The 25,412-nt window shown below is 48.6% G+C and overlaps 1 protein-coding gene across 3 annotated transcripts in view; it reads right to left on the bottom strand.

The window, feature by feature from the left end:
* Window positions 1-5,307: 5,307 nt before the first annotated feature.
* ETS1 (ETS proto-oncogene 1, transcription factor) overlaps window positions 5,308-25,412 on the bottom strand; it is a 126,361-nt gene continuing 106,256 nt past the window's right edge. For 2 of the 3 annotated variants that reach the window (XM_053594250.1, XM_053594251.1), the window contains 2 exons: window positions 10,047-10,165; window positions 5,308-9,113 (listed from right to left, as the gene is read on the bottom strand). In XM_053594250.1, coding sequence (XP_053450225.1) covers window positions 8,898-9,113; window positions 10,047-10,165 — 335 coding nt within the window. In that variant the 3' untranslated portion in view covers window positions 5,308-8,897. The remainder of the gene's footprint in view (window positions 9,114-10,046; window positions 10,166-25,412) is intronic. The other variant, XM_053594252.1, reaches the window with a different exon arrangement.

The following is a 25,412-nucleotide window of genomic DNA, read 5'->3' as shown; positions in this document are numbered from 1 at the left end:
TCTGTGGGCTAAAGATCTCTGTCTCCACAGGAGAAAGGAAAAGGAGGGAAGGAAGGTGGGAAGGAAGAAAGATAGAGAGACTCTTTCTTATGTCTAGAAGGACAAGCTCCCAACCCTCATTAAACATGTGGGATTGGCCTTGGAATTAGTAGACCCGAATTCTACCTTTGCCTCTGTCACCAGGAAGCAATGTGACCTTAGACAAGTCACTGAAACTCTCTTATTCTCAAAGCATCTATCTAGACCAGTGGTGCTCAACTTTCCTAATGGCCCTTCCATACAGTTCCTGTGGGTCGTGAGCCACAGGTTGAGAACCGCTGATCTAGACAAAGAGGGAACTAGACTTTATGTCAAATTCTTTCTGGATATAAAGTGCACACTTGGATGGTGCTATGCTTAAGGAGAGGACTCAGAACATCGTCCTTGTGTACCACCCTAGCCTGGGTACTGGCCCCGTGCTCACCCCCACGCACTGGCGGGTCACCAGGGCTAGCAGCTCCATGCCCTGAGCACCTGTCAACATGATTTCTGCTGCTTCTCTCAGAGGCTTCTCTTCAGAGGAAATGAGACAGTTTGCAGCTGGTCTTCCTGCCCCACCACGTCCACTTTGGTTTCCTGCTCTGCAGTCAGAATGATCTAAGCACCGATCAGGCCATGTGACTTCGCCTGTCAGAAGATCCTCAGGACTCCCCAACACACTTTACACGGCCCACAAGGCCCTGGATCATCCGCCGTCCCTTCTCCCTCGTCACCTCCCATCCCTACTCCTGTGAAACTTGGTCTGGAAACGACTTCCCATTTCCCCATCTAGCTGATGCCCACTCACCTTTAGGCCGTAAGTTCCTCCTGCTGAGGCTCCTCCTCAGTGTCACATCATAGCGTTATTTCACTGCATGGCAACTCTCCCTTCACTTGTCTATAAATCTCAAGTCACAGGAAGCAGAGTGAGGGGAAATGTCCTGTTATCATCCCCCTCATGCTCTCCCCAGTACTGAACCCAATGCCAACCACACAGCGGGTGTTCAATGCAAGTTTGCTATCTGAATAAATGTTTTTGGTCCCATCACTATGTGAGGTCCCTTCTAAATATAACAATCTATAGCCCCATGAACTGAGGTCTCAGAGACCCGCATGTTCAGTTTCTGAAAACTATGAGACACCACCACCCAAGGATCCAACTTTCTTAATTCCCCATTCCCAACCCAAACATCCACATTCAGCAGACTCTTGTGTCCATAGGACCTAATAGGAATCACTGTCACAATCAATACCGAATTGGAGCAGGGTGCACTGCCCAGCAATTGGATGAGATTCAGTACAGCACAGGAAAGAGGACCTGGGGAGAGTAACGGGGTGACACGGGGCAAGTCGTCTGGCTTCTCAAAACCCTGAGCTCATGAGTGCCTAATTGAAGAGGCTGGACCAGATAATCTTCAAGGTGCTATTGACTTCAAAATGTAGAATTTTAGAATTCTGCTGTTTGTTCTTCCTCTCACCACTTTCTAGGCCTTATTGGGTTTGACAAGGAGTCCATGTATAGTATCATGAGAGTGAACGAAACTGCTATAATGATGCCAGACAACGGGGTGGATGCTGGGATGCCAGGATGTGTGCTCACCCTTATTTTAATTCAGTCTTTGTTGGCTTCAGGTTTTATGATGCTACTTGCCGTAGCATAAAGAAGGCTCCTGGGGACTTGTGGTCCAGGCTATGATATGGAATTTCAAGGAGACCATACCCATGGCCTCCTAGAGCAGCTAACACAGGCCACCATCATGCAGGTGGCACACCTGGTCCCCACCTGCTCCTAAGCAAGAAGTGCCCGGAGCTAATATGGCCTCTCCGCTGCACCTGCTGAGTCTGGAACCCGCCCTACTCCACAGTGGTCCAGGATGAGTCAGGGAAGAAAATACTTTAAATCCTCCTAGGCTCAAGAACACAGCTCTGCACTCGTCAGCATGAAAACTTGGCCGTAGAGAAAACAAACACTTGAGTGAACCATCCCTTCTCCTCAGCGCAGGTCACGCTGGTCCTCATCTCCACCATCAGCCTCACCCGTCCTCTCACATAGATGAACACCCTCTCAATGGGCACTGTCTGCTTTCATAAGCTTTCTTAGAATGTAACTGGTCTACCTGAGAAGACCGGCAGAGAGAGGACTCCAAGTTCAATCACTTTCAGAGTTTTGAACTTGCCTTTCCCAGAAATCTGTAAGTGATGACCATTATTATGAACACGGCACAGTTTGTACAACCCTTCGGAGGCTCTTAGTCCCATCTCCCCTTAAGTTTGGAATATTCTTGCCTCCGGAAGGCAAGCTCAGACCACAGCCAGTAGTCATCATTAGCTTCCAGGGTTGCAAAGGCAGTTGCCTCATCTTTGAGCACCTCTGGACACTACCTCCAGACACATCTGGGTGACAGCTCTGGGAAGCATATAAGAAGAGTCACAGTTGAAATTGCAGGTTTGCCTGTGAAAGGTTAAAAATAGCCTTCTATTGCCAGTGCCTGGGCTGCCAGAGTGGAGTAGACAGGTAGTGACTGTCTCTTGACCCTCGGTAATCCCCACAAGTAGCTACTGAAAACTCCCTGGGGCCTCCTGAAAGGTAGCGTGAGCAGAGCTGATCTGACATCAAAGCTCTGTGCAGGGCTATGGCTGAGAGAGCCCCAGGCTGCCCACAGGGGTCAGAGATTAGATAGGACCGAAACTCAACCAGGCTCTGGGGATGTGTAGCCTGGCAGAGGCTGGTCACCAGGGAGTCCTAGGGTGGCTGTGGGCAGGTCATCACTACCTAGTGAACGCCAGACATTGAAAGAAACTGGCTTTGCCAGAAGAGAAATATTTGCCAGGAAATTGGACAAAGGGAAAGGGATTCTGAGTCAAACAGAAAATGTCACTGACCAAGGGACAGTGAGGACAGATCCACAGACCCACCTAACCTTCATTTGGGGTTCTAACTTCTCAATAAATGTTTGTTTGTTTTTTTTCTCAACTTTTAACATTGTCACATCAACCTCTGCTTTTCACCAGACTCCTTAAATCCCTGCCCCACTGCAAAAGGCGCCAGGGCAGAGCTTTTCTCTCCCATCGTTTACTGTTCATAGATGAAGCCTCTCCCAGCAGGAGGGGCCCTACAGCAGTGAACCCGGGCCTGCCGAGCCTGTGCGCCCCGAAAGCGTGAGGCTGAGTCCTCAAGCCAGGAGTCAAAAAGCCCAGTCTGGGCCAGAGAAGGTCCCCGGACAACGGGGACCATGTTACAGACCACGTTCGGGAGCAGCCCCTGGGAGAAGCAGAGGCCAGAAAGGGCTGTGGCTTCCTCACTGTCAGAAGATGCTGTCCTCGTTCCCCGAGTGAAGTGCGAGGCGGACCTCTCGGTGACCAGGGCCACGGCCCACGGAGAGGACGCACCTGCCAGGGTCACTGCAGGGGCCACCAGAGCCTCCTACACGGAACCAGGGCTCAGAGGCACGACCCTGTGCCCAGCGCGGTGACCTCTTGTCCTCTTTCGCTGGAGGCTGTGGGATACAATGAGCGCAGGCCACGTAAACGCGGGACGTGGGCAGAATCCGCACAGCGGCGCAGACACAAGTCCTCCACCCCTGAGCAGGAATGCCAGCGTGTGGCCTGACCTACCGCAGACAAAACGGGGGCTTCGGGCTCACAGGGCGGAAGCAGCTGCCACCGGCTGGACCCCGGACACCCCTGCGCAGGCGCACTGCTGCGCACGAGGCGCAGTGCGCACGCGCCGTCTCCGCCAGGCTGCTGAGCACCTGGTGGCAATAAGGACAGTCGGGGTGGCGCTGTGGGACCCAAAGCAGCTCAGATCACAGTCCTCCTGGGTTTGGGGTTGAAACACTTATATCGCGTTGTACTAGATGACTCTATCACTTGATTATTCTTCTTCCTCTGGGCTTGGGTGCTGCCACTCACTCCCAAGCCGTAGCAGCCAATTTTCTTACGCTACCACCTGCTACAGCCTGACAGATCTATAGACTGCGACCACCACCTTCTTCTGTATGACTCCCCCTTCCCTCTGTCTCCGTCTGTCCTCACCTGTCCCCATCCTCCCAAATCCTGCAGTGGCTTTCGAAGGTACCGTCTCTTTCCAGCCCCCACCAGGGTGTCAGGGTGCCAGTCTCAGCTGTGTCGTCAGAACCCACCAAAGCCCAGGTGCTCCATCTCAACCCAGATCCTGGTTTGCAAAACAGAAGATTAAGCTGATTTTATTCAAATACACATTGCGTCTTTTACCCTGGTTAGCATTAAATCAGGAGGGGTGGCAGCAGCTTGGCCCTGACTGAGGGACAGCTTCTACTGAATCCTTGGCTGAAGCAGACGACTGTTCTCGTCTGGGAGAGGGGGAGGCGAGCTCAAACGCAGCCCCAGGTTGGCGCAGGAGTCATGGCTTTGCCCAGTTTGCAGCTGAAAACTAAAAACTTTAAGGACTTCCGGCCATTTTCCCAAAGTGTCCTGGTGAGTGGTGGTGGCTTGACCGGGACTGAGGGCCCAGCGCCTCTGTCACGGCCAGTCCGGCTCCCTGACCACACAGTCTGTGCTGAACGTGGGCTCAGCAAACCTCAAGCTGCAGGCCTGAACAGAAAGATTTTCCAAAAACAGAGCTCTCTTTGTGAACAATTCAGCAAAAATTCTCTCTCCAGCTGTGAGTTGGGATTAGTGTTGCAAATGTTGGTGTTAATTAAAAACATCCACCTTCTACTTTCAACAACAAGAAGAAAGCACCACGTGGGACATGGGCCTCGGCACTCCTCTCCAAAGCACTTATAAATACGATTTTATTTATGGCTTAGCTTGCAGAGGGTCCTGACAGATTTTATCATTCCCAGTTTTCAGCTCCAATGAAAGAATTGGGGCTAAAATGGCCACAGAGCAAACCTGATGTCAGTGGTAGGAACAAGGATATTTTCTCTTGTTCACAGCGTCCACCAAAGGTGTTCAGCTCTCGGTGTTAGCAGCAGGGACTGCACCTCACTGCAGGCAAACATTCATCTCTGGAGTCACTAAAATTTTCTGCACATGGTTCTCAGTCCTTCAGACATGAACTAATGTCAGACAAGGCCAAGGACAACCCACAAAGGCTGACACGATACACTCAACCATTTGGAATGTTAGATTACTTCCCTATATCCCTATTACAGTTCCCACTTTACTGGGAAATCTTTGCCTAAATTGGTCCCCAGGCAGGGAGAGCAGAGACCGAACTGCATCCCTTCTCTGTCTCTGGTGTGTTCATTCATCCTGCTTTAAAATGGGATCCCAACAGCAAAGAACCAAGCCAAAGCCACATCATTATGAATGAAATTTCTTTGTTTTTAATTTCACACAGTTTAAAATACAATATGAAATCAGGCTACAGTATATAAAAAACTCTCCAGCAAAATGATGTGCCAGCATCAGCTACTAAAATTAACAAACAAAAAAACTTCCCATAAGAATTTTTTTCTGCTTTTTAAAAAAAAAAAAAAAAAAACACAGACACTTACGTTGCTACATCTCTAAGCTACCTCAGTTCTGATTTGTAAAAAGCACCTGCTTTTCCTTTTTTTCATCTTGCTTTTAAATTTTCAGCTTTTAAAAAATATAAATTATATGAAAATACAAGTTGGAAAATAGTCAAACACAATATAACATCTTTTTCACCCCTATACTTCTCAGCTTAAAAAAACAAAAGTATGCTTAAAAAAAAAGTTCAATAACTGAGGCAGTATTCCTGATAGAGATAATTTCATTTTAACATATATATATATATATTTTTATATATGTATATGTATACATATATTTATGGTTTCTTGAAACTTCTTTGGAATGTAGGTAAGAGTTCAACAAGTTTATATAGACCCCAACAGAGAGAGCAGCACGCACAGAATGGCTAGAAAGAGAAGGTGTATTGTTCACTGTGAAGGTTAGGCAGGTTAATGCTCTAAAACCAGAATGTTCATCTCCAAAGCGAGGAAAAGCGCTTCTGATCTTTGAATGCCACCTCCAATCCCCACAGCCACAAAATCAGGGCTCTCTGTAGGGAAGTTCCTCCCCTGAATGGGGAAGGGAACAAAAGTGACTCTGAATCCTGAAGCCAAAACCAAACAGATTAAGGCATCTCCAGGAAAATAAGGGTTTCACTCTGCGAGACCAGATGTGCCCATCCTCCCTCTGAAGGTAACGTGTATTTTTAAAAAGCATGAATGCAACAATTTTGCTACATTTCCAGTGTATGAACCACCCACCACTCTTCCTGGGATGGTCTCTGGCCTTTGGACAAAAGGAGAAAAAGCCTCTGGCCAGATAGACAGAGCTGTCTCAACACACTACCTACAGATCCTGAAAATGGTGGGACTGGCGAGGGGAGTCTCAGTGAACCAGCAGGCGGAGGAGCGCCAGGAGGCACTTTCTGATATCTTATCTGCTACAGGAATTGCAGGGCTGGACAGACTCACAAAAGGGGAGTTTTCAGCATAAATTTAATAGGAAAGATTGATGATTTGGGAGAGTGACTTTTTTTTTGCCTGGTTGCAAACTGCAAGCAATGGCAGACACCCAGCCTTGGTTCTGTGCTCACCCATTACTGAAATGTGGAAAGACTTAACTAGAAAACTCAGGTATTATTTCAGCTGCAGTTATGCATGTCAGCAACACACACACACACACACACACACACACAATCTCTCACACACACCCTTTGCCAGTGCCCAACAAAGATCAAATAATCTAAGAGAAAAAAATGTAGTCCAAACAGTTCCACCTAACACTCCCTGAGCAGCTCCTAAAATATTTTGAGAGCTTCATTAAGGCACCTGCATCCAGAAGATCAAAATACACAGCTGGGGTAATTCTGCCTTTGCTTTCCATGCAGAAGTTCCGATGTATCGGTATGACATGAGGATACTCATGAATCACACAGCCTTGTTCCTGGTAATTCAGGGTCTGTCAGAGGATCTGAGCATAAACAACCAGCTTTCTTGACTATGTGCTAGAAGGTAGTTAGTATTTCCAACTTCTCAGCTAATCTCCAAAAGCCCTGAGCAGTTCATCTTAAATGTGTCTTCCCGGCTGTTGTGGAAGTCCCTAAGGCCACCTGCCCTTCCTCAACCTTGTAACTGGGCAGCTCTCTAGGGGGAGGGATTCTAATTGTATTAGGCACTTTTTCTCACTCGTTAGATGTTGGTCCCCTCCCCCAAAACCCCACTTTCAGATTCCCCCACAAAACCAGCAGAAAGATGACTACTTCAGCTGACTATGTTCTTGTTTAAACTTTGGGGGAACTAAAAATATATTCAAATCTCACAAACCACGTTATTTTCTTCATCCATGCCCCTTCTCTTGTTTCCTTTGCCTCCAAGTCCTTCCTCACTTCTGCAATTAACCTTAACTTACCCTGCGCCAGGATGCCAGGTGCAAGCACAGGCCCTGACGTTGGGGGTACCAGCATACACAGTCTCAACCGACATCCTACCCAACGGGTTCAAATTCTGCAAAGGAAAGCCTGCGCTTCTCTTCCCAAGGACAGCCATGTCACGTTTTGCTCCAATGCTCTCTTAATTTCCATCCCTTCTAAAACCCAGCAAGGTCAACTCTGTCACTCACATCATGTCTGAAGCTACTCTTTCACTCACCAATCAGAAACCTGTACATTTCTCTACTGAATAACTGGGGGGGGGGAGGGGGCATGTGAGCCAAAAAAAAAAGAAAGATGTTGGGAAATGAAACATGGAAGAGAAATTATGGAGTGTTAGTTTGGATCAACACACGTTCAGGACTTATCTCTGAAGACCTGAGGGGTAATGCCCATGTATACAGCTTTGATTCCAAGTCCTCTATTTACAGGTACGGAACCCAGAAAGCACTCAGCCAGTCTCCCTCCTTCGATCTTCTTTCCATGTCTTCGAACAGTGCTCCTACATTTATGGGATCCAAAACCAGGACTGCAAAATACATTCAGTTCAAAGACTTAATGCTCCTTAGCTCGACATTAAGCCCAAACCCCGAGAATCCACTAATAAGAAATAAGGGTTGTAACAATAGGTTTTTTTTAAATTGTAGATGAAATTCACACGTGCAGAGTTCCCCTGTACCCAAATCAGCATTAATTTTTCCTTCATACATAAGTCACATGTATTTGGGATCCCTGATACCAGTGATAGCCCTTTGCTTTTCCAATGAGGTCTATATAAACGGTTTTCTTTCACTGTGACAGAATCCTCAGCTGGCAAATAAAAAACAAACTTGCGTGATATTGCAATACTGAGAGACCACCTTAGAGCTTAAGACGATTTTTAAGAACAAAAAATACTGGCACAAAATTTAATAAAATAAATTTTAACACAAAAACTGTGTCGGCCTCCTCCCCACGGAAGTCCATCTTTGTTTCAAAAGAAAAGTAAAAGGTAAATCATTGTCAGGTTTTACTGCATTCCCCCCCCAAAAAAATGTTTTATCCCACCCCTCTTTTTGCTCTCCCCAATCTACCAAAAGCAAGTTAATTGCTTTTCATCAGTCTGGTGACTTCTGATGTGGCAATGTCTCTTGTTAATGGGACCATAACTCAAGACACATTTTTTTCATAGATAATTTTTTTAAAAAAATGATTGGACACATAAGTCTCTTCCTTCCTCAAGCCAGATCCTTCCAGCTAGAAGACCCCTCTCTCTCTCATGAAAATTTGCTCAAAAACGTCTTATCCCACCCACCCATGAGTCCTGATTCTCCTTTTCCAACCACGCACAATTGATTACAGCTGCAGCTCACTTAGCTCCCACCCCTGAATGTAAAAAATGAGTTCTGAAAAATAAAAAATAGAATAACAATTAAAAATTAAGAGTCCGACCAAAGCGGTTGTCCTTCAAAAGGTCTCAGCAGGGCTCCCCTAGCCCTGTCTGCGTCCATCACTCGTCGGCGTCCGGCTTGACGTCCAGCATGGCGTGGAGCTCCTCGGGCGCGTACCCCAGCAGGCTCTGCAGGTCGCACACAAAGCGGTACACATAACGCTTCCCCGCCGTCTTATGAATGATGTTTTTGTCATAATAGTAGCGTAGACCACGGCTCAGTTTCTCATAATTCATCTTAGGTTTGTTTTTCCTCTTTCCCCATCTCCTGGCCACCTAAAATAAAAATTTTTTAAAGAGCAGGTAGAAATCTACCGGGTGACCCCAATACACAAGTCTATACCCTACACTGAACCCATGCAAAACCCCTAATGTGAGATGATCAGAGGTTCGTGTTGGCGCAGAAGACATTTTCCTGACCTAGCTTTCCTGAATTCCATTTTTCAAGGGTGGGGCAGGGACAGTAGTCAAGTTGATGAACACAAAGTGAGCCTGAACTTTGATGCAACACGGTTAAATATTTGATTTTGAAAAACAAAAGAACAGCCACCCTGCAGACTCTCCTCTTTCTCCACGTTACCGGTAGAATGTCCTTGCTATTTTGAAAGCCTGTAGCCAGCGGAGGGTGGGGAGGGAGGTGCTGAGCTGCCGTCATACCTGCCTGCCATCAACAGGAAGCATGTTCTCTGCAGCAGGGCGTAAATATTCCCTCGTGTCTGCCAGAACAGAGATGTTGTCTCTCTTGTTCATTGTTTTTTATCCTCAGAATTGGGCCTGGCCCAGAACCCCACCAGTCAATAAGCGTTTGTGTAATGAAAAAATAAATTAATGAACAAATTGTTCTAATCTTCCAAGGCCTCTTGAACTGTCTGGCCTCCTTCACCCTCACAGAGCCACAGGGCTAGGAAGGACCCAAGGTCAGAGAAGGTGACTCCATTGACAAAGGGTTGACTAAGCGCCGGGCACGTATGTGCCCAATTATCAGTTACTACTGGGTAATAAATGGACAACTAAGGTATTTTCTGTTTTCCAAATGATGAAACTCAAGCCCAGACTAGGCTGCCTCACTTGTTCAAGGTCACAGAAGTAGCAAGTGACGAGGGCTGGGATTCCAAGCCTAGAGAACGGGCTCCAGGCCCACACAACCCCTGCCCAGGGTTTTCCTGCATCCTTCCTCACCCCAGTCCTCTTGAGCCTCTCCTTTCTTACCTCATCTGGGTCAGAGAGCTTGAATTCCCAGCCATCTCCTGTCCAGCTGATAAAAGACTGACAGGATTTATCAGTGAGTAATTCCAGAAGAAACTGCCACAGCTGGATTGGTCCGCTGCCTGGAAACAGAAGCCAAGGAGTCATCACAGCAGTGAGCACGGGCAGGAGCCAGTCCCCATCCCCAGCACCCCCATGCCTCCCCTCACAGCTCCTCTAGCTGGACAGCGTGGAGGCGACCCGCAGGGGGAAGATGGGAGGGAGAGTGATGAGCTCAAACGCACAGAAAAGAACCCCCCCACCCCCCAAAAAAAGCACATTAGAAAATATATAAATGGCTTTAAGGGTCAGTTCACTTTTATTGGTAAGAAAACTCTAGAAAGAAAATACTGAGCCTGTCCTCTGAGATATTCCAAGGCAGCATCTGCCTTCAAAAATCAGTCGTTATTTTTGCCTTAAGAAGTAAGACCAGTATGAACTGAGGAATGAATGTCCTTGCCAGTTCCAAGCAGAAGTCAGAGCTCATAAGCCCTCCTTTATAGGAGAGAGGCTTTGGCCCCTGCTTTGCGAGTGGGAAGGATCAGTCCCCTCGCTATCCCCACATGGAAATAGACACTGGATGTCCTTTCAGCAAAGCATTCCTCTCCACCCCACCCCGCCTTCCCAGACCACAAAGAGGCAAGCACCCAAACTAAGAAAAGGAAAAGAAAGCATCATCATGAATCTTAAATTCAGCTGATTAAAAAAATATATATATCACCACTATTTTAGGAATTAATTTGCCAGCCAGAAAATCCTGGGAGGTCAGATGAGGACTATCTCATATTCTTCTTGGGTTCAGTACTTTCTTACACACATACAACACCATTCTCTTAGCCATCAACACTCCCGAGATCTTAGCTCTAAAAGGCCTGACAGTCGATTTATCCTATGCTAAAGATTTCTATCACACAGATTTCCTCTAAGGATAACTTTCTATTCTGAAATGACAATGCCATCTCATTTCTGGGTGTAGCTGGACAGACAATTATGGAGACAACAGGCCAGGCTGCATGTTACATATCTATACTGTGCCCTCTTAACACCATCTTGTAAACAATCTGGGCAGAGCGGGACTGGGAAAGACGCAGTTGGCATGGATGACTGAAGCCCGGCGTGCTCCAGTCCATAAGGAAACCCTGACTTTCCAAGGCTCTAACCCTTAACCCGAGTTTCACGTTTGTCTGATGCAAAGTAAGCTAAGATTCAACAAGTTTCAACAAGAAACAAGCTTTAGGTTCCCTGGCAATATAAAAAAAGAAATAGCCTTTATGATCTGTGACAGTCAGGTTCAAATGCATGATTTTACTTGCTCCTAAAATCCATTCCCCACCCCTCTGCTGTAAATAGCACAGGGGTCTTACTGTTCCAATCTATTGGTTTGGGAAAAGGTGCTCTGGAAAGTAAGGTGAGTTTGCTCCACAGCACGGTCAGCCTACAGGGGTGCTGGTCTAGCGGCCAGGTCATTAGACTCCACATACCAGGGCCACCTGCACTAGTGCCATACAGAAACCACTACTGACATGTATCATTCCCACAGAGAGGAAAGGATGCTTTCTAACAATTCCTAACAGTTTCCAGGGCTCCTCCTCAGCAATCCTCAAGCTAAATATGAAAACCAAAATATTTCTAGTTCATCTTTCTGAGCGTACACCTGTACCTTTAGCTATTAATATTTAAAACCCACTGGACAAGGAACACCTTATATGTACTCCAGAATAAAATGATGCAGGGAAAATTTATAAAATCATCAATTAACATGTGAAGAAAAGCACAGAGTCAGATACATCTGCAGGTTTGGGGGGAATTAAGTCAAGGCACCAGCTACTGCTTCCTGCCTGGGCTCACAAAGCCCAAACTGACATTGTATAAGGAATCCACCAAGAATCCCCCTTAACAGGCACCAGGAAGTAACAGGCCAAGTGTCTCTTAGGAAATACACCTGCAGAAGCCCCAGGAACAGAATAGGCTTCTTGAATAAATCTGCAATGTAGATCAATGAAGGGTCCCTGAAAGAGACATGTGAAGGAAAAACACCCAAAAGCTATGTCAGGGAAACATCTTGTGTCAAGGTGGCAGACCTTGGACGTAAGGGGGAAATTACTGTCAGAGCCCTGACGGAGTCGTGACCGGCTGTGTGCTGTGCACCCCACCGGCCAGGCACTGAGCACGCCAGGGTCCTCTCATTGTTCCTCACGAGAAGTCCAAGGGTGGATGCTATCGTCATTCTGTTCATTTCTGCCACTTCTCTGCACAGCTAACAGATACACTACGTGGCTGCCCAACCTGGGGAAGGCCATTCACCAGCAGCGGAGTGACTGGGGCTGGAACCCAGGCAGTGCGGCCAACAGATTCTTCATCTCACACTGCCCGTGGACAAGACCAAGCGGGAGCCCTGGCCTCTCAACTGCCTGCCTGGGAGCCCTGATCAAGGGGTGAGAGGACCATGGTAGCTGTGGGACACTGGGCAGCCAGAGGCTCTCCCCGACAGTCTGACTGCTAGTGGTTGACCTTGTGTCCACCCCCACAGGTACACTTCCAGCTCAACTGGTCAAGTGCCCTGTGGCAGCTGTTTAGTCACATTACTTCACTATTTCTCCCTCCCACTATTGACCTTAGCACCTGTCTCACACTATTTATCCTAACTTCTCTTTGGGGACAAGGGGGTTGGTTACACAAGCTGAAGAGATGAGAAGATTGGAATCCTTCCATGTGGGTAAGTCTAAGTCTTTAACGGGGAGGGGCAAGCAAGTTTTGGAGAGCAGCGTCCAGGAGCACACCACGTCCCCTCCCTCAGGACTGGCAGCCAGAACACAGAGAAGGCACCTTCAATCCAAGTCACTGGCACAGCTGTTAGCCGGGGAGTCCTGGGATGGAATTAGTATTCTTTTTTGTTCTGCTGGTACCATTTCCCAAACTGAAACATCAAATAGTAGCGGGGGTATGGTCCTGATGCAGCCCTTGCTCTGTGGGCGTCTATGGTGGGGCACAGGGGAGTTCCTGCTGGGAGATTGTTTTCCCCATTGTGAGTTTTCCTTTGTTCAAAAGGAATGTAGAAGAGTAAATGCAGGTGCTGGGAACACAGGTGCCAGGTGCCAGCTCTTCTGCTTATACCAAGTGGAAGAGGAGGGATAAATAGGAAAAACAGAGGCCCAGGGTAAGCACAGGAACCTGAACAGGAAGGGATGTCCCCAGCTCGCTTCACAATAGGAACGTCGGTACAATGCTAAGGCCAGCTCAAGGCTCCTTCCGTGAGTCCTGCAGAGAAACCCTTGAACACTGGGCTAGCTGACCCATGGAGCGCACTCTTCAGAAAGCCCGAGGTATCGTACCACACGGGAATCCAGCACCATCCAGAAGCTTCCCCTCTAGGACCTTTTACAGACTCCTAAATGGTCCCTTTGTTGTGTGAACCAATAGAATTAGGAATGAGTTAGAATTGTTCTCCCAGACAGAAACCGCCAAGCACAGCAGGAGATGATCTGATGCACAGGAGCCTGTCTACACAGCAATGTGTCACCTTCACCCCTGGTCTGGAGGGGACGTCAGGGCCACTTGGAAACCCGAGAAGCTCAGAGGCGGCTGTAGGGTGGAGTGTGTGCTGGCTGCACAGATCTGCCAGGCACGGCCAAGTCCAGGCCCCTAAGAAGGTCTCTTGCCCCACATCGTCCAGACTCACAATGAATGGGCCTAGCGCACCCAGTGACAGCTCTCCTGCAGGGCACTGTCTGGCGTGGGTCTGCACAACCGCACAGGGCCCAGGGCTCCACCCCTCGCCCTGCTCCAGCACACCCTAAAACTGGAAAGCTCCCTCCTCCTTTCTCCCTGCACCGCCCCCTCACTCCTGGGCACAGCCCCATCCTCCCACCCAAACAGATCGCGGTCTCAGTGACCTCTGTCCCCGGGAGCAGAGAACAGTTCTAAGAATAGCGCCAGTCATAGGCAGGGAGCTCACATGCTCAGTGTGACTCACAATGGGGTCCCTGTCTGGGGGCCCCAAGGCCGTCAACAGCGTCCTTCACTGTGCTGCCTGGGGTGTCACACACCAGGAATCCTGTGGCATCACTGGGAAACTATGCTCCAAGTCGGAGCTCCAAGCCACAACAACAGAGGGGTCCCTGTTAGAAGGAGGTCTCTTCCCAAAGCCATGCAGGAGGGAGGGCACCTCACACACGACACGCCCATCCCGGGCGCGTCCCCAGGCCCCACAGCCCATCGCAAGCCTCCCCCTGCTTTGTTCTGCGCAGCTTCTGTGTGAGAGGGGAAATCATCCCACAACACCAACAGTCTGGGCTCAAAGAGCAGGGGACAGCGTTGCAAGAAGAATTATACTGCCCAGAGGATGCTCCCTCCAGAGGGGCCCCTGGGAGCACCTCAAACCTAAGGGGACAATCTCATTCTTCCAAAAGAAGGTAAAGCTTCAAGTAAATTCCTGCTCATTTGGGTCCTATTTCAAGTTCCTTCTTTCTGTGTAGGATCTGCAAGGTCCGTCACCTATCTGCACGAGGGCTGGTTATTGAAATAACTCTGCCTTTCTGGCCCTTTACCCTGAGGTTAAGAACTGAGCAGCATAAATAAATATACAGCAACAGGCTAGGGTAGACTTATAGAAAGATGCTCTTAGGATGGCCCTTTCCATTCCCCAAGTTGTCAATCTCTTTCTTCTCATTTTCTAGGTTTAGGAGCCGCCTACCCCACCTGTAGTCCCAACTACTCGGGAGGCTGAGGCAGGAGAATTGCCTAAGCCCAGGAGTTGGAGGTTGCTGTGAGCTGTGACGCCATGGCACTCTACCCAGAACAACAGAGCGAGACTCTGTCTCTACAAAAAAAGAAAAAAGGAGCCACCTGCCCCTGGCAATGACATCCTGACAGCTAGTGAGCAGGGCCTGGTGGGATTCTGCTCCTTCCATATTTCCCTTTCAACCACAGGTTCTCACTCTATCATCTGTGCCCTGGTGAGAGGCTGACCTAAGAGAGGCATCTTCCACACAGAGAGAGGTCCGGGCTGCAGCTACGTGCAAGACAGTCTGCCTGCAGCTCCATGGTTGTTCTCCATCTGTCATCCACACGTCCCTCGTATACGTGCTCTAAGGACAGGGACTTTACCTTTTCTCTGCTGTAACCCAAAGCCTGGCAAACACCAACGGACTAAATTATTCTCTGCCGCTGGATGGCTCCAGTGCTGCCCCACACCCCTGACAACACAGTCTGTATCTTGCTGATTCTACACGCTCAGTGCTGGTGTGACAGCTGGTCTTCAGTACGTACTCAGTAAACATTCATGGCGGGTTCAAACCCAGCCCCGGCCAAAAAAACAACAAAAAAAAACCATTCACTAAATGATGTAACTGAAACAATCCTCTTCTGTAGAAAAGCACCAGGATTTAAAATTCCACTCAAACGGTGTCTCTCTATTAAGCTATATTTAAGGCCAAACAATATGGGGTGACCCCAGGCTATTTTTCATCAGCATGGTCCCCCAAATAAACATGGCCACACCTCCTGTCCTTTCGGGGTTAATTTGCTACTTTGAAAAGCTAATCTCCTTTAGCTCTACCCTAAAAGTCAAATCAAACACCCCATTTATTTTAACCTATGAAACTCTCATGGTTGGTCGCCCTCCGCAACAGGCTGCCTCTGCCCTGGGAGCACACATCTGGCAGGTGGCCCTCCAACAGAGGAACAGGCTTGACCGGCCCCTCCCTGCCAGCCAGGTGTGTCTACCCACAGCCAAACGATGATGACAAAAACAGAACAGTCAAATCCAGAAATGACCCGTCTGTTCATGAGTGTGTCTGTCTTCCTTTCCTACGAACACGGGAGGGCCCTTCTCTGAGGGTGGGGTGGGGACCCCAGAATCTAAGCATCACCCCTTCCTGTCCACTCCCTTCTAAATCATCATGCACAAAACAGTCCCAAATCTCTTTATTCACATCAAGTCCTTACAAAATGAAGTCGAATGGCAAATGAAACAGAAGCCATCCTCGCAGCCTCTCACCCTCTGAATTGTCACAAAGTCCCCAGCCAGAGGATGGAGGACAGAGATGGAGGGACAACTGAGGCCCCGAGAGGCCAGACTGGGTGATATGTTGGCCCAGTTCTCTGCCTGTGGGTGCCGTCTCCCGTTTCCTCTGAGATACGGGCTCCCTTAGCGCCATCCCCACCCAATCCACCTCCAGTCTCACACACAGTGTAGACGGCGCCCTCTGTGACAGCAACTGTGCGCTGATCTAACGAGCCCTCCCACAGTGTGCTCTATAAATATGGTTCTTATAATGCAACCCATAACAGACAAGAACATTCTAACAGGTGTATAAAACACACACCGGGTGAACACACAAGGCTGAACCAGTAACTGCATAAACGTCCATTTATTTACTGCTGAGATAGCCAGTTTCTAACAATGAAAAAGAGTTTGAAAACAACTCTGAGATCAATGAAAACCAACCTTCCACTGTCAAGTTCACGGGTCTCTAACATGTTAGCCCATAAAAAAAACAAAACAAAAATAAATAAATAAATTTTAAATTAAGAAAAAGAAACCTCCTATCACATGTCAGGCAGTAATGTCCTAGAGGAGGCCAGCATCCCGTAAAATTAAATACGTGTCTAGGTATATACAGAGTTACACCTGTGGGGAAGCCCCACACGGTGAGTCAAAGGCACAGAGGTTTAATATCGACTCTCCCCTGACTCACTGTGCAATCTTATCTAACCCCTCTGGGCTTTAGTTTTTCCATCCCTAAAATGGAAATAGTACTCTCTGCTTCTTACTTTATAGAGATTAAATTAACTCCTTATTATACAAATATGTATGTTTAAAATATATTCATGCACATATATATGTGTATATACAGAGAGAGAGACAAAGAATCAACCACAGTACAGAACAGTTTGGGGGCAAGAGAATGTTTAACAACAGAATTAAACAGAAGAATGAAACAACAGAAAATATATTTTTAAAAACAGAATTTTCAAAGAAAAAACATTTTTTTAAAATAATTATAAAAGCATTAGGTAACATTTAATTAGGCTTCCAAGAATTAAATTGGCCCTCTGCATGGCCACTTGAAAAAGTAGAAAGGTGAAGGTTAAGGGGAAGAAAGTTAAAATATACAAATGTAAATGTTCTTAAAATTTCAAATGAGAATAATCGCTTACGATTTTTTAATGTTGGGGATGACTCTGAAACCCCTGCTCTAATTAAAAGTACAATTGCCACAGAAAGAGACAGCAGATGCATACAGCTTTGCAAGTGAAAGTGTGAAAGACACTCATGGTTTGGGGCGACCTTGGCCACAGGCGGATTTAGATCCTCTTTTCCTCAGTGCAGGTCTTTCCCTAGTCATCCCTCCTCACCAACCACCCCTGCCTCCCCACTGTGCAGGGCTGACCTAGGGAGGGGCCAGCAGCATTCTCTACAGATGTTAGTTGGAGCCCAAAGAGACAGAACCCACAGCACTAGCCAGGGGTAAAGCAGAAGGTCCTGTCCAGCCATCAGGACCCAAGACAGGGCAGCAGCAAGGTCAGCTGCCTGGCAACTGCCAGCAGGGTCGCCCCACCTGGGATAGGTTCAGCTGGCCAGTTTGACTTGGTATCTAAACAAGACAGTTATGCATTTTTCGTGTCTGAGGGAAAGACCTTTGTTTTTGCCCAGGCTCTGCACACCTGGGCTCTGCACATGTTTTTGCCCAGGCTCTGCACATGTGTGGGGGTGGCGGGGGAGGAGGAACGGGACTGCTCCTCTCTTAAAGGGGCAGCCTCTATTCGAATGCAGCCAGCTCTGTTCCTCTAAATCCGCCCCTCACTCCGTGTACCCACAGTCGAGCAACAGCCAGGCACGAACTTGGACAGCGAGCCAGTGAAGCCAAGTCAGGAAGTGGGTTTCTGTGTAGATCTTTCCTTCTAGGCAACCATTCTTGTAAACATCACCAGAGATGACTTCGCTTTGGATGAGGAGGTCAGGGATGAGAATTTTGCTATAAACCAAAGAAATGGTTTTTCTAACCAGTGTTAATGTACAAAGAGATGCCTTTCTAAGTAGCAACGTGACAAGAAGAAAGGAAGGTGCGTTCACTGATGGGTGTGGGAACAGGACTTCCAAGTCTGTGACTTTCCTCAGCAGCATCCTCAGCTCCACCTCTGGAATTTATTTTATCCTTAGGGCAAGGTTTTTCCTTCCTATCACAGATGAGAGAAATCACTAGTGAGGTCTGTTAGAATCCTTTAGGAGACAGATGAACTAGATCCTAAGTGGTCATTTATTTGCACATTGGTGTTTTCAAGCATTCATCTAGCAAATAATTCTGAACACTCCTCAAATGTAAGATGTTGGAGCCAGATTGGACAAACTCAAAACAGAACACTAACAACAGTGGGGGGTGGGGGGAGGGGGGACAGAACAAATACTTCGTGTTGAGCACAATGTGAAGAGCTGAAAATGTCCTCCCCACGCCTTACAGAAGGAAGGACAGAGACCCTGGCCTCCCCAGGGAACCTCGCAGCCCCCTCAGCTCTGAGTACCTGACGCCCCCACAGAGCTGTGCCCTATGAACACCTCTACAGCAAAGAAAGGCCCACCTCCTTTCAGTTTAAACTTTCACATTCCATCACCCCAGGAGAACTTTCACTCTCATTATCTCTCAGAGACATGAGTCAAACACAAGAGATAAAGGCTGAGAAGTTACAGTCAAGGATATACACTAGCTCAGAAGCCCATCCTGGGCCACCTCAGGCATCGGAATGTGGTCTCCTGTCCTAGCCAGGTGGCAAACCTGTGCTGGCCTCCGGTATAAGCCATGTTTATAGGTCAGGTCTGAGGCACGCCCAGCTCTCCTGGGGCAAGGAGCCGGCAGGGACACACCACACCTGCAGCTCCTGGAAGCGGGTCCAGCTCAGGACTGCACATGGGGGCCCAGGGCATGCAGCCCATTTCCTCGAGACAAAGAGAGCAGCCAGGACTCAGAGTCCCCTTTGGCCTGACCACACTTGTCCCTGGGACGGAGCTGCCTCTGGAGGCTCTTCTCCTCCAAGCTCCCTCTGCCCAGACCGCAGTGTGGCCTGAAGGCACCTGCCTTCTCTCTGCTACCCCTTCCCTTGAGGCCCCTCAGGTGCCTCCCCCACCCCCAGCAAATTTCCTGCACATCTAATCGTGTGTTGGTATCTGCTCCTCAGCAGACTAACACACACACTATTGGGGCATTTTCCCACCAATTTTCTGATATCGTGAGTAACTATGAAAGGGCTCTTATTTGTCCTTTGCTGTGTGACACTGGGACAGTGGTGTCTCCTTAATCTGAAAAGGAAACCCCCCCCCCAATTCCTATGTTTGCACAATGGTGGTAACACAACCTTCCTCACGTGGTTTTTGGTGAAGGGTAAAAAAGTCAATGTCTATGAAAGAGTGCAGCACAAAATAGGTCAAAATAGGAGCTTAACACATGTGGGGTTAAGTACATGACTTAACTGACTGGGCTGAGTAACTGAAGGGACCTCATCTGAGACCAAAGATGTGCTGTGCCCCATGACACTGCCACCAGTCACTGGGATCCTGCCAATAAAATACACTGTCCCCTGACCTCAAGGAGCTTAGAATTAAGCTGGGATATAAAAGTTTTAGAGAACAACACGAAACAGATAGTGCCTAGAGAGTGCTTCCTGGCCTGCCCAGGTGCCTTCCCTATACCAGCTCATTCATTCTCGCATCAAGCCTCTGGAATAGCATCTACTATTACTACCACATTGCAGGTGGGAAAACTGAGGTACAGAGAGGTGAGGCTGCCACAGGCCCCATGGCTGGTCGGTGGCAGGGCCTGAGTCCGTGCGCTCACTCCTACATGACACAGACCCTGAGTCACCCCAGTTGACCCAGCATGCGCTGGCCACACGCCCGCGAGTTTAACCTGGACTTCAATCTGAAGGCACCCCCAAGGGATGGCAGACATAGCGCCACTGAGCCTTCCAGCCTGTGGGCGTCACACCAAGGCAAATGCAGGAGCGGAGCTCCTGAACGAAGCCTCTGCTCACTCTCCAGAGCAGGGCAGAGAGGGATGTGCCACCGGGCAAAGGTAGCAATGAGGGGGACACTCGGTAGGCCTTTCCCAGCAGAGGTGACGGTGAGTCTCTCAGGCCTGTGTGAAGGCAGGAAGGGCCTAAGTGACATCTTCACACCAGCACAGCAGCTGCATGAGGCTCAGGGAAATATTCTGCTTCAAAGGCAAGAAAAGGAGAGCTTCAAACTGGAGGCAGAGTGGAATTCCACAGCAGTAACCACCAAACTCCTTCATTTGTTGAGATTTTGTTAAAGAAACTGTGACCCCCAAAAATGTGAGACTCAGAGCTCCCCTAAAACAGGCCGGGGGCTGTACCCAGAATGGGGGCCAGCCTGGGAGCCCCCTGCAGTCCCAAATCCAGGCACCCAGAAGGCCCCAGTGATCTGTGAGCAGCACCTGGCTGGGGAAAGCTACAGTCGCGCTGGAGCCCAGTCAAGAAACCCAGGGGTGCGGCCAGTTGCTCCTTGAAAGGGAGTCTCTGCTTTCCACGCTGCTTAAAAGGCACGTATTTTAAATCAAAAGTAGAGCCAAATCCTCTTACCATTAGTTTTTTTTCTACTGGTGGCAGATGATTAAGAAAAATTGGCAGAAAACTAATGAGTTAAGAGGCAGAAACAGTGAAACAAGTCAGGAAACAGAAAGGGCTTTGCTCCCCTTCAGTTCAAACCACCCCTGCAGTTTTCCTCCCCATCCCCTGACTGAGCAGCATGTGAACTCGGGCTGAGAACCCCTCCTCTGCGATCCCTAAGTTCATCCCACACACCCCTTCAGGATCCACCTCACACCCAACATAGGGAGGAGAACACCCCCCACCCCCGCTGTGTTCACGCCGAGGGGTCTGGCCAGCGTCCTGCACCTGCCCATCACAGGGCCCTCTAAGCGAGAAGGGGAAGGCACCCGGTTCCCTCCCTGCCTCTCCCATTCGCAAACTCTTGTCCTCTAATCTGTGCAGGTGCTGCCCACAATGACTATGATGGCTTCAGCAAGACTGCAGGCTGGTCCCAGCTCTGCCCGGCGCAAGTCCCCCAGCTTCTCAGGGCCTCCGAAACACGGGCTGGGACTCAAATGAGCACCAGAGTTCTCTGATCATGTCAACAAACAGGTCCTTCTCAACTACAGTCAATTCACACACCCTTTTACCAACAGCATTTATACAGAGAGGCCTCATGTCCCGCAGCGCGGCTCAGTGAATCACCCCACATGGAAAGCTCTACATGGTCCCTAACAACATATCCACTTGTGCTTAGAATGTTGAAAACACGCACTGCACTAGTAACTTTCTGGGGTCACCCCTCTCCCCTCTCCTTATCACTAACATAAGCTCAACCTAAAAGTGTCCTCAGCCATTGTCTGTACCTGAGTGCACAAAGATTATTTTGCAACCCTGCTTTCCTTCAGAAAACTGTGATTTCAGGTAACGCTGCCAAATCTCAGGTTTCATTCTGAGACACAGGGCTTTGAAGCACTTCCTTTTTCAGTCAAGTTGTTTCTTTTCAAAAACATGTTTTAGCAGTAGCTTGGGGTTACTAACCCTAAAACTCAACTACAAGGCAGGACTCCCAGGTTCTGGGCTTGGCCCCAGGACTTTCTTACTGTGTGACATTAGACGGGCTCTAGGGCCACCTATGAAAAGGCAAGAAAAGGATTTATTTCAGGCTGAAAGTAATTTGAGAGCACCTACAGGGGACTGTATGGGGCTTCTTTTACTACGAGACTGGTATCTTTTTTTTGTGATGTCTTGTGCAAAAAAAAAAAAAAAATTTGAAAGTCAAATTCCAGATAGTCACAAATTTGGCCTAAGGAAACTGAGGCGCTGTCTATTTACGTATCAGAACAGCACTATAAAATATCACTTTATTACAGTTAATGAATGGTTTGGGGCTTTGCCTTTTTCAGGCTCCCGGAAAAGTAAAGCACCAGCTCATTCATAACTGCAAATCAAAGGCTGAGAATACATCTAGACGTGGGTAAGGACATTATCACTGGGCCTGCTCAGGCCCAACTGCACAAGTGATAGGAACAGGCTTCTGATCTGCGGTTATGTCTGGCAATCTGGAATGAAGTTCAGTAAAGGTGATTTACAGGCCAGTAACTCTGGACTGAAACCAAAGGTTCGCTCCAGCCCCCTCCCACCTACCCCTAACCCATATGCACACAGTGCTAATTAGTGACAAGAGGGAGACAGGGTCCCCGTCACTCTGTGGGGGCGTCTATGACAAACAGTAAGTATCTCATCCCTTAACATGGAGACAAGATGGTGTGTGTTGGAGAGACACCAGCACTGAGAGTCCACACAGGAGCCACCTCCAGGCAGAATGCAGTTACACACATGGCCTTGAACAAGCTGCCCCTTTGTGCCTCCGTTTCTCCATCTGTGAAACTGGAGCAATTAGGAGGAAGGGAGGATACTACTGATTACCCACTGCGTTACTCTACATGAACTGAAATTTAAAAAAAAAAAAATCAGAGATGCCTATGGTTTTTAAGGACCTGAAAAGCATTTTGCTCAGGTCCATAAAACATACAGAGAACACTGGGCTATTCCTCTCAGGCTGTGTTGTAATTAAAAGGGGTTCATAATGTATCTTTGAACAAAAGAAAAGGGAGCTTTCTGATCGTATCAGGCTGATAACCATAAGCAGTTCACAGCAAGGTAAGGAGGTGCATTTTGGCGGAAGCCAGCATTGCATTTGATGTATTCTTAACTCAGCCAACAGGCAGGCTTTCAAGCCATCTTATCTGCCCCCACATCTCGACCTAATTTAACAAGTTGTCAAGGGAGCTCAGTGAAGGTTGATGCAATTGTCTTATCTCTGGAGGGAGACTGTAACTGCACGACAATGAGAAGTCCGTTTCTGCCTCATCCCCATAAGCTGCTCCCTGGGAGCTGAGACGGGCAGAGGCTGGGGCTCCTGAGAGCAGAGGGGCCTGCAAGATGGACACTCTCCCAGGCTCGGAGGGCCGAGCATTCGCCTGCTAGTGCCCTGGGGCTGACTAGCTGGGATGCAAAGGCACGAGGCTCCTGCCACAGTGGCAGGTACCCTGGAGCAATCAAATTGTGAAGAACAAACGGAAAAGGAGGGAAGGACTTGGGAGGGAAAATAAACATGACCTGTATAAGCAGTAAAAAGTGACTCCACTCTCCCAAATTTTGGCTTCTCTTAAACTGTTCACATTAAGCCAGACACCCATTTCTAGGCACTGTGGTTATCACCTAGGGTGGTGGTTGAGGCTGAATGGACACGTCCCAGCCCCTTCCCCTTCACCCAGACATGCCCGAAAGGAGAAGGGGCTGCAGCGAGGGTGGAGGCAGGGGAAGGGCCACACAGGGCCAGTTCACTGTTCACTCAGGATGTTCACCAGGCACCGAGCACGGGGGGGAAAGCTACCCTGGGGGCTGCTCACAAACCCAACCTTCATTCAGACCACCACGACGGGAGAGCCAGTCCAAGTCTTACAGTGTCTCAGGGGCTACCGTCTTACCTGCCCTCAACTTGTGCTCAGACATTTGCTGAAATACTTGAACTGTTCTAACCAAGGGACTTTCTCCCTGCTTCTGGCATGTCTAGCACCTATTTGTTTAATTGCCTGAGATCAATTATGTTTTCAGAGTCTTCCACCACCAAGATAAGGATGAGCACCTCTACTTCACTAAAAGTAGAAAGGGGTACAAGGCAAATTTGCCTAAAATCACAGAGTGTGTTAGAGGCTGGAGGGAGCGCAGGGGACTTCTGTTTTCTGGGCTATTGTTCTCACCGCCATGTGAGATAGTATGAAAAGTCACATGGCCAGTTAGAAGGAGGAGACAACCAAAGACACGATGCTTCAAAAATGTTTTTGAATTTAGATGACTACTTCAGTCTTTGAGACTTTTACTTGATAATCATCATCCCTTCTACTCCACTTGCTGAATGTTTCACTACCTTATCTTATGTGCGAAGAAAGAAAGAAAAAAGAGATGGACAGAAGGGTGGGAGGAAGGGAGAGGGTCGGGGGAGGGAGGGCGGGAGGGGGGAAGGGTGCATCCATCCGGACAAGGGGCTGGTGACTTCGAACATAACTCAGACCCAGCGCACAGCACCCCTAGCACCACCAAGCAGACCAGTGGGGATAAAGCCCACCTGTACCTCCCAAGGCCATGGTCATTTAAGAGCTGTCTCTGCCCTTCCTCTCTCTTCCCAATTAAGCAGCACTCCTCCCCTTTCTCATCAGTATATCCAACTGGAGTCCACATCTCAGGAACTGGTACTCCTGTGTATCCTTCGGGAGACTTTCCCTCTGCCAGGCATCTTCGATGGAAATGGGTGAACTTCCTGATAACCTGCTGTCCAGAGCTGGGAAAGGACTTCCTTAAAATGAAGTCAGTTCCCCCACACTAGCCAGGTTCAAGCAAAGAGCAGGGGAATATTATACAAAAAATAAAGTGGGCCCTCGAGGTTCCTTTCCTGGCCCTGACCTGGCTGCTACTCCAACACACAGGAAGTAATTCCTGAGCACCACTGGTGGTGAACTTCAGAGGGGTTGAGAAGACCCACTCCTGGTCTCAGAAGTGGGGGAATTTTTCTAAGCATTTGAGTTGTAGGCAAACGTTCACTGGTTTTCCCCATAAAAAACTAAGGCTTCCCTGAATGCAGGAATGGGATCTAGCCCACTCTGCCCAGCCGGATACTCAGTAGAAACAGAGATTTTGCTGTTTGTCTTCAAACAGGGAATTCTAAGACACACCTGAGTAACCAAAGCTTAAAATAAGGTCCACTCACAGCACACTTGCTAATCTGTGGAAAGTGCTAGGACCCAGGGATCTGACTGTTAACATATCACGGCTCTTGGGTGTGACTCAGATGCACTTTTCCAAGGCTTCCCAGCACAGGCAGATGTGTTACAACCCAATCTGAGCAATGAAATATTTTTCTCTACTCCCAAGTCTCGATCAGAACTCAATCTTTCTTCTCTAGGATCCCTTTTCACTCATCACTACTATAACTCTCACTCCTGGAAGAAAACTCATCAGAAAACTAACAAAGAAAACTGCCTCCTACACAGGCCAGCACGGAGGTGGACAGGGCACAGGGCCACAGGACACACCGTCCCCACAGCTGCACAGCTCGGCTGGTGCGGAGCCGGCGTGTGTGCTGCTCAGCTCTGCCTGCAGGAGGCGCCGCTGCTGGGTCTGCCTTCACAAGGACCCCCCCCAGGAGCGGGCCAGGAAAAGGCCCTCGATGCCAGGCGGCTATGCAGTTTCCAGGAAGACCAAAGCATTACAGTTCCCTTCCCCCAG

Source organism: Nycticebus coucang, chromosome 6 (assembly GCF_027406575.1).
Source record: "Nycticebus coucang isolate mNycCou1 chromosome 6, mNycCou1.pri, whole genome shotgun sequence".
NCBI lineage: Eukaryota > Metazoa > Chordata > Mammalia > Primates > Lorisidae > Nycticebus > Nycticebus coucang.
Note: the sequence above shows the minus strand (reverse complement) of the source record. Positions and strands in the feature narration are given on the sequence as shown.